The following is a 9,188-nucleotide window of genomic DNA, read 5'->3' on the forward strand; positions in this document are numbered from 1 at the left end:
GGGAATCCCTGTTATCTCTGCCTTGCTCTGCCGGGACCACTTCGTGAATCCGGCTGATAAACCGGGCTCCACGACGGTCGTTGCCGGCACCAGCCCGTCTCTACGCTGATCGGGGGCCGGGCGCCGGGGCTGCTGCCCCCGCGGGGAGCGGGGCCGGGCGGGGGTTCACCGCGGGGCCGCAGGAAGGGCCGGGGTGCCCTGGGAGCCGCGCCGTCTCGGCCGCACAAAGCCGCCTTTTCATCGCGGCCTCTTGCCCCCGCCGAGTCCGTAATTGTCTCTGAACAAAGTTCATTAGGGAGCGCGGCGGCGGCCCCGCGGCCGCGCTGCTTTTGAGCGGGCGCAGTGGGGTGTGTGGGGGCGGCCCCGCCGCTCCGGAGCGGGACACGGGCACGGCAGCTCCTGCTTAGAAACTTCTCACCACCGCCGCCCCGGCCCCCGCCGCTGCGGGGCTAATTGGGGGCGATGCGGGGAGGCTGGAAAGGGGTAACCCCGGCCCTTGATTATGGAATTGGCCGGAGAGGTGAATGCTGCTCTCCGGCAGTTTCTCAGCTCCGGGATATGCCGCCTTGCGCCTCTGGCTGTGCCTCGCCAGGGGCGGGCTGAGCGCCAGGGCTGCGGGGAGCTTGCTCTGGCCGTCGGCGCTTTCCCAGCCCCGCCGGGCACAACTCCCCGCGTCGTCCCGAGAGCGTGCGCGAGTTCCCCGCTAGACGGTGGCTCAGCGCCCGGGGGACATCCCGAGCTGAACCCACAGTGCTCATCGGCATTGGAAAGCCCAGCTCGCGGCAGAGCCCGGCCAGAGGACGGTCAAAGTATGTTTACCGTGGCGTTAAAGACGCTGAATTTGTCCTCCTCATACACAGGCGAGCCCGTTAGTTTAGTTTTGTGTCTGGGCGCTCACAGGGTCCGCTCCCGCTATTACTTCTCCATCAATCTCCTGTGTTTTAATCAACACAGTATTCGGAATATGATTCCTGGAGATTATATTTGGAGAGATTTGCTATACATATCTTGCCGGCGTGACAGATTGCAGGGGAGTCCTGGGCAGGCGGGATAATCTCCATCTCTCTCGCTTGACCTTTAATAAAAGGGGACTAAAAATTAAAGAAGTCTTAAGAATCCTGGAGGTCACCTCCGTGCCTGCTTTCAGAAGACCCCAAAGCCCGCACCCGGCTACTTACCCACTCCTGGGGTCGCCGCTGCCGGGCAGGACCGGCAGCGCGGGGAATTTCTGCGCCCCCCGGGCCCGAACGGTTTCATGTCCTGTGGGCACCGCAGGGTCCTCTGCCGCGCTGCCTCCCGGGGGAGCCTCTTCCAAAGTCCCTGGCCGGCGGGCCAGAGGGACCCGGTTCGCTCCCCCGCGGCCTGCGCAGAGGCAGCCGGGACATGGCGGGGAGCGGGTCACGGCCCTGTCGCTACGGACACGCGTGGGGAACCGGCGCCTTCTTCCCACGGCATAGGAGGGGCGGAGAGGTCGCCTTGCAGGAACCCTTCGAAAGGGCCGAATACTCTTTATTACAAGTCTTAATCCTTCAAATCCGACTTGAAATAATGTTTTCTTTTCTCAGCTTAATTTTCCTTACGCTAAGCTGCGGGTCACTGCAACAGACTGCGGCTCCTGCACCGCCGGTTGCCCAAGCGTGTTTTGGCCGAGGGAAAGCCCCGAGGCCGGCGGCTGTGGCGGCGCTGCCGGCCCTTATCCCGGCCGCACCTGTGCCGCTCGCTGCCCCTGTCCTGCTCCCGGCCGGACCTTGTCCTGCCCTGGCTCCTGCAAAACCGCCCAGTTCGCAGCCTTAGACGGGTTCGCCCAGCCCGTGGCTGCTCCGTTCCTCTCCACAGTCCCGGACGGCCTCAGCCACCTCTCCCAACATTGACCTGCTGCTTCTCCGGTCACAAACAGAGAGGACTCCCAGCCCCACTTGTCTTGGTAGCCTTTGGTAAACATACAGAAGTCTTCTCAATATTCAAGATTGATTTCCCTGATTTATTAAGGCAGAATTCATTGGACTCTATTGACCACAAGTGACTTAATGTAAATGTTGACCCCGGTGAACTCGGAAATAGCAGGTATCGGGTTGATATATAGATGACCTCTTAATTACCACAGTTATTAATCTAAATTATTGCCACTGCTTCTAGAGACAGGTACAAAGAAACATTATTTCCTCATCCCTGCTTAGTTTATTAGTCTGAACACAAAGTGTTTGATGACACTTTTAATTAAACAGAAATAATGCGGAGATACAGTTTCCCTTTCCCGTCTGTCCTGTAAAGTGCAGTACTGCTCTTTTGACTGACCGACAGCGCTGACCCACTAACAACGTCCTGCTCCGGTGCTGGGGCCGCTCCCGGCTAAAGCGCTCCCGGAGTCACAGGGAGGCTTCACGGCGGTCAGTTCACCCGTGTTTATTGAGAACTCTGAAAATACTTTCAGCGCTATTACAGCCACAGAAAAGAAACCGCTCGGCATGACCTGCACCGCTCCTCCCTCCACGGGACGGCGCGGAGCGGCCGCGGGCAGCTGCGCCCTGAGCTGGGAAAGAGGGATAAGGAGAAACAAACCACGACGTGGGGAACAAAGGGACATCAGTCTTTTTGTTGCTTTTGTTGTGGCAGAGGTGTTTCTGGGGGTGTTGAACCAACGGGGGCGGGGGGCCGGTCCCGCGGGGAACCGCTCCGCCCGCCGCCCCTCGCCCCCCGGTGAGCAGCGGGTCCTTGTCCCGACGATGGCAGAGCAACGGGCTTGTGGCCGGAGAGGTAGCCGCTGGGCCAGGGAGAGCTTGCTTTCGTTGTGTCAAGCCGAGAGTCTCGTTGAAGCACAGCCTCGTCACCACCGCTCAGGAAAGGGCAGGCGGCCCTGCGGGAGGGAGAAGCGGTTATGAGCCTTTCCCCGGCGGTCTCGCCGGCCCTCCCCGGGGAGTAGGGCAGAACGGTGCCCCCAGTGCTTTGCGGACGAGCTGGCGCTTGGTGCGGGGTCGGCTCAGCAGCCGGCCCGTCACCTACCTCACCACCGCAGCACCGGCCGGAACGCCGTCCGCAGCCTGTCCAGGCACGGCACGCCCAGCTCGGAGCTTCCCGGGCCGCCCTTGGCGCCCCGCCCGAAGCCTGCACAGACACAAGCGGCTCGCAGTGGGCCGGGCCCGGCCCAGCAGCCCTCCCCTGCCTACTCGCCTGCAGCGGCGAGGCCTTGGCGTCTGCACCGCTGGGGGACACGGACCCGCGCCTGCCTGACACCTGGGCCCGGCTTAACGCCGCCGCCACTCCGGGCCCGAGGCGATTATACGGAGGTTGTCAGCCGAAGGCGGGCTCACGCCGCGCCTTGTGTCCCGGCCCGGCCCGCCCGTCCCCGCGGCCCCGCCGCCGCGGGTACCTTCGCCCGCCGCCGCGTACTGGCATGACTCCCCCAGGCCGCGATGGGACGCGCAGCTCTGCGGGAGCGGCTGCAGGTTGAAAGCGGAGCTCCGGAAGGCCTTGGCGGGCAGGGGCTGCTCCCCCGCCGCGCCGCCGCCCTCGGGGCTGCCCCTGCGCGCAGCGCTGGCCCCGGCGGTGCGCGCCAGCGACCAGATGCGCGGCTTCTCCGCGGACACGTAGGGCAGTGGCGGGGCGGACAGGGCGGGGGGTGCGAAGTCCGCAGCGGGGGCCTTTGCGCAGGGCAAGGCGCGGAAGGAGCCGGGCAGGCTGCACTCGCTCCGCAGAGCCTCGGGAAGCGCCGCAGCGATGCTGGGGGCTGCCTGCAGGGAGCTGGCCCGGCCCTTCTCCGGCTTCCCCGCCTCCTCCTCTTCCTCCTCCTCCGCCTCCTCCAGGTCGCTGAACTGCAGCTCCTTGTCCTCTTTGCACTTCTTCTGCTCTGCTCGGACACATAGCGGGGAGGAGGGGCGCCAGGGCGTTAGTACGGGTGCGGGAAGCTGGGGGGCCTTGAGATCGGCCGCCACTTCGAGGTACCTCGAGGCGCCTGTCCGGCCTCTCCCGCCTACCTCTGCCTTCGCCCTCCGCGCTGTACTCCTCCTCTTCCCGCGGGGTTGGTTCTTTCTTCTCTTCCCCCGCTTTGTTCTTGGGAGACCAGGTCATTTTGTTTTCTTTCTTGAGCCTCCTTCTGGCGTTAGCAAACCAAGTGGACACTTGGGTCAGGGTCATTTTGGTGATGATGGCCAGCATGATTTTCTCTCCTTTGGTGGGGTAGGGGTTTTTTCGGTGCTCGTACAGCCAGGTCTTGAGGGTGCTCGTCGTCTCCCGCGTTGCGTTTTTGCGTCTGGCCGAGCCACTGAAATCCACTGTCCCATACCTGCAGGGAGAGGGTTAGGAAGGGGAAGCCGGCAGAGCGCGGCATGAACCCCTGGACCCGGCCGGGACCCGCAGGAGGCCGGTGTGGCCCTGCCCTCCCGCCAGAGCTCCAAGGTGTGATTTTAACTGACTGGTGGTCCCGGAGCGCCTCGAGTTTGTCAGGTCGGAGTTCCCTCCTCCCCCTCCGGTACCTTTTGATGTCGGTCTGTGCCTCGCAGGGGGATGCTAACGCTGTCGGGCGCTGATCAAAGGGGCTTTACCTGTCGTACTGGTACTGCCCGAAGGAATGATCGTAGGAGTAGTAGGCAGCGGACTGCGCGATTCCCGAGTGCAACGTGCCGGCGCCGTCCTTGATTTCATACTGGGGGTTCTGCAAGGGAAGCGGCAGCTTTCGGCGTCGAGCAGGAGAGGAGCCCTGGCCCCCTGCCGCCCGAGTCACCGCGGCAGCCAAGTCCCTTCAACCGCCCCCGACCCTCCATCAACTGCTGACCGCGAAGTTTGCCGCCTCTTGCTCTCATCCCCATTCCCATCCCCATCTGCGGCGGGCGGGCACTCACCAGCGCGGAGTAGAGCGCGGCGGGCTCGGTGCCGTAGGGCAGGTAGCTGCCGTAGCCCTGGCCGGCGGCGATCGGGGCACCGTACATGCCCAGCGCCGCACTGAGCTCGGCGCGGCCCGGCGGCAGCAGCCGGCTCTCGTACGAGGCGCAGCAGAGGGAGGCGGAGGCCGGCCCCTGGGAGGTATCCGGCGCAGAGCGGGGCGCAGCCTCGCAGCAGGTCATGGTGGGGTTGCCGGACACGAAGAACTGCGGGAAGCAGAGGAGAGAGCGGGACGGTGCCGAGTGACTGTCGAGGCAGCCCCATCGCGGGGACTCGAGGAGCGTGTGTGTCTGTGTGTGTGCGGAGGGGGTGACAAAGGGGGTAGGAAATCAGAGCTGGGGCAACTAATTATAGAAACCGGGAAATAAACGGAATGGGAAGCGGGAGCACTTGGGAAGGGAACACGATTAATCAAGCAGACAAAACTTGAAGAAAATAACTGCTCTCGAGAATGGCAAAAGATCCGTACGGCTCCTTCTCTCACTTCCCGCTCGGTCCGTTCGCATTGATTTAAAGCCAAGACGTTGCGATTACAGTTAACTTGACAATACACAAAGCAGTAAATGCCAGCTAACGCAATCGAAGACATTTGATTTCAGTAAGTTCAAGGGGACAGCTAACTTCCCAAGAGCGGGAGGCACATCTTGCAGTGATTACGGTGTATAAATAATTCTACCCAAATAAATGGTGACTCGAGGTACCTATAGCGACGATTTGGTTAACGCAGGCCTGGGTGGGGATGTGCAGGAGGTGTCCTTCCGAAATCGTACGGGGGAGAAAAAAAACTCCCAACAAAACTCAGGGAAAGGACCGGTCGGGGAGGAAGGGTAGAGGGGACGGCACAGAGCGGATCCGGCGGGCAGACCCCGCAAAGCGGCGGTCCTTCTGCCCGCGCACCTTCCGCGCCCGCGCGCAGCCGGGACTGATGTTATTTATTTGTTTGTTGCACTTAAAAGTGAACGGTGGAGGGAGGGGGAGGGGGAAGCACAGGTTTCCTAAACGCCTTTGCTGTACACACGGCGAGTTACTTGTTTAAGCCTAACACAACACAAACGAGACATAAACACACACGCACATTTTTTTTAAAAAGGCTCCAGATGTGCCCTTTAAAAAAAAAAAAAAACTCTAAGTAAGGGAAAGGGAAGAATAAAAGGGAGGGGGAACAAGACATCTGGACAGCAGCAGCGGAATCTAAACAAAAGTGAGTGCTGCTCACTCGCCTTACCTGTGAAGTGGTGCTGTAGGGGTATCCGAACTGGGAGAAGGACATAGTCGCTCCTTATTTTTGGACCATAGGCAATATTTCCCCCCCAAGATCGATTGTAACTAAACCCCTCTTCAAGATGCACCTTCTCACACACACATTTCCACGTATGGCTTTTTTTTTTTTCCCCTCAATTATAGATGATTGCACTTAAGAAGAGCTGCCAGACATCTGAGAGGGAGGGGGGTGCCTGGGTTAAAAAACTAGGCTACCCCCCCGCTCCCCATCGCTCGTAATAAATATGTTTGTATAGCGGGACTTTGAAAAGCCACTCCACATGTATAGAGAGTTTAAGCGCAAAGGGGCTTTTTCCAAGGGGAAGGGGGGGGGGGGGGGAAATCACGTAGGACTTGCAAGACACGGAGCTTGCTTGTTGTATTATTTTCTGCTCTATAGGTCTTTAGCGTTCCTCGGTGGGCGAGGAGCGGGGTGACGTCACGGCTCTGCCGGCAGAGCAGGCAGCGCTGGGCAGGAGCGGGCAGCACCCGCAACACTTGTTCCGTGGTGCTGGGGCGCTGCGCTGCGGGGCACGGGGCAGGCAGGGGCCGGGCGGCCTCTTCTCTTTTCGCTTTTTTAAACACAATCCACATTTGTTGTAGGGGAAATAAATTATATAGAAGGGGGGGAGGTCGCGTCGCCCCCTCCTCCCGCCGTGCCCCCTTCCGCTGCAGGCAGGGGTAGCGGAGGCCGCGGCCGTGCGGGGCACCCCCCGGCCTCAGTGCTCGGGCAGGCACTACCCCGGGTCACACCTACTGGGCCGGGCTCTGCGTTTATGGTGGCTACGGCTGGCCGTGCTCCTCTCCGGCTTCCCTGTAGCCCTTCCCGACCGCCCATGGCCGCAGGAGCGGGGTCGGACCTCGGCCCGCACGGCTTGCACTGGCTGCGCCGGCAGCGGCTATGGCCGGGAGAGGGCCGGGGACAGCCCGCAGCCTCCATCCCTAACGAGTGAGGAGCGAGGAGTCCATTCCTTACCTAGATCCGAACCGGTCCCACCGGGAGGGTGGGGGGGCGGGGCAGCGGAGGGTCAGTGTTGAGGTGATGGGTGGATGGATGCCTGCTTGCATCCCGGCCTGCCCGTTATTGCTACGGCGTAATTACATCAATTAACAAATGGAAACGCCCTTGTTTAACTAGCGACTTACATAGTGCAAATTTGCCTTTGAGGCGAGATCCCCGGGCAGTAAATGGGGCTTTCCTTTCCTCCCTCCTCCCCGGCTCGGGGGCTCCCGGGCCCGGCCGCGCACTGTGTCCCGCCAGCGCCAATTAAAAAAGAAAAGAAAGATAAAAAAACAACAAATTCCCCGTTCCGGCGGCTCTTGGCCCGGGCAGGCCGGGGCCAGCCCTACTGCGGGCAGCCCCGCGGCAGTGCCGGTGCCCTTCCCCGCCGGAGCGGCCCCTCTCCACCGCCGCCCCGTTCCCCGACGGGTGGCGCTGGCGAGCCGCGAGCGGTGCGCGGGGCCGCGGCGCGGCCGGTCCCGGCCCGAGGTGCTGCCCTCACGGGTGCTGTCGCGGGGCGGCCCTGCGGTGCGCGGCCCCTGGCGGAGCAGGGCACTGTCGGGGCTTCTCCCCGGCCGCTGCTCCTCAGCTGCGCCGTCGGGATGAGCAGGGCACCGAGGCGGCCGCGCTGTGCCCGCCCCGCCGGGGCGAGCGGCCTGGCCCGGCGTAAAGGGCGACAGCCTCTTCCGACGTCCCGTGAGTTGGCGAGAGAAGGGAGCGTTCGGGCGGCTTGAAACCGAGCCCTTTCAGCTTTCGTTAACGGGGGCAGTACCGTAAGAAATTCATTAAAGAACACCTTTGGGTAACATTACTGCTAATTATTTAATTGCAAGAATCCCTATGAGGGAAATTATGCTAATTATAAAGTAATAAAACCACTTGCTCTAAAGCACTTAATTCAGCAAAATTCAAGTATTTTCACCAGAGCACTTACTACATTATTTGCTGAATTAAGGGAGGAACAAGAGTAGCTGTGTGCCTTCTCCTACTGTGCTCAGAGCCCATGGGAGCAGTTGCTGTCACCCTATGTGTGTAGGCATGTTGCATGTGGGGCCCTCGCCCTCGCCCATGTGCCCAGCAGAGCAGCCACCAAAACTGCAAAAGCACTTCTGTAACAGACCTAATGCAGATCAGTGCAATCTTTGTTGTGTGCAATCAATTTGAAAGCAGATCTGTTACCTGTCAGGTACGTTGTACTTGAGTCTGGCTCTGAGAGGTGGCCTTTTGCCACCCAGCTCTCTCCACTCACACCTCTCTGCCCTACACATGTTTCTGTAGCATACTTTGTGCTATACATGCTGAAGAGACACGTGGGTGACCCTTTTAGTTGCTCTCACAACTTGGGATATTAACTGGCATTCACATTAATGAATACAAGTTCTGCCTTGCTCCCCAGCTCTTTGGGAGGATTCAAACTCTGGCTGTTTGTGCCATTGTGAGCCCTGCCACCATTCACCCTGTCAGTCTGTCACTGAATGACCGCACTCATCATGTCAGAGCTGCCAGAATATCTTTCTGTGATTTGTAAATATTGGCAAAACCTTCCATTACCAGGTTCTTGAACCTGGCTTGATGGAGGCAGCTCTGGGGAAGGAGTGTGCAATCCACATTCTTTTTTTCATCAGAGGGAAACAGCTTCAACAGCCAGATTTCCATTCTGCTCATCCACCGTGTAGTGGAAAAACATAACTGATGCTGTACATGGTCACTGCAGGTTTTGCTTTCCTTTATCTAAATCTGTGTCGTCTCTCCCCCTGCATACAAGTGTATCATCCGCCGCCCTCCCCCCCCCCCCCTCCCCGCCCCCGGCATGCAGTGCCTTCTCCCGGGCATTCTAGCAAGGACTCTCTGCTTATAAACATGAGCAAAAACGGAAAACCAGCTCTCTTGATTCATAAACTTCTGTTCTTGAAAGCGAGGAGTGTGAGGTTTAACTGTAAGCACTCCTGCGAGCAGTTCCTCTTCAAGCAAGGCAGGAGTTTAAATGCAGCCTGTAATGCGATTTTTGATCCTTTTAAAATCAACATCATTTGGTTTAGCTCCGATACTGCTT

General features: G+C 60.0%; 1 protein-coding gene across 2 annotated transcripts; it reads right to left on the reverse strand.

Annotated features, from left to right (window-relative positions):
- Window positions 1–2,918: 2,918 nt before the first annotated feature.
- Window positions 2,919–6,240, reverse strand: IRX6 (iroquois homeobox 6). Of its 2 annotated transcripts, none has more exons than XM_061367270.1 (5): window positions 4,836–5,292; window positions 4,539–4,648; window positions 3,972–4,279; window positions 3,368–3,844; window positions 2,919–3,102 (listed from the first exon to the last, which is right to left on the reverse strand). In XM_061367270.1, exons 1-5 carry the CDS (start codon window positions 5,055–5,057, stop codon window positions 3,002–3,004), a joined length of 1,218 nt encoding a protein of 405 aa, XP_061223254.1. In that variant the 5' UTR covers window positions 5,058–5,292; the 3' UTR covers window positions 2,919–3,001. The 2 variants fall into 2 exon arrangements, with proteins under 2 accessions (XP_061223254.1, XP_061223253.1); XM_061367269.1 differs by adding an exon at window positions 6,101–6,240 and having other exon boundaries at window positions 2,969–3,844; window positions 4,836–5,081.
- Window positions 6,241–9,188: the final 2,948 nt, after the last annotated feature.

The sequence above is a fragment of the Neopsephotus bourkii genome, unplaced genomic scaffold, assembly GCF_033783945.1.
Source record: "Neopsephotus bourkii isolate Nb327-2 ecotype Australia unplaced genomic scaffold, CSIRO-AGI_Nbou_v1 NB_1374, whole genome shotgun sequence".
Taxonomy (NCBI): Eukaryota; Metazoa; Chordata; class Aves; order Psittaciformes; family Psittacidae; genus Neopsephotus; species Neopsephotus bourkii.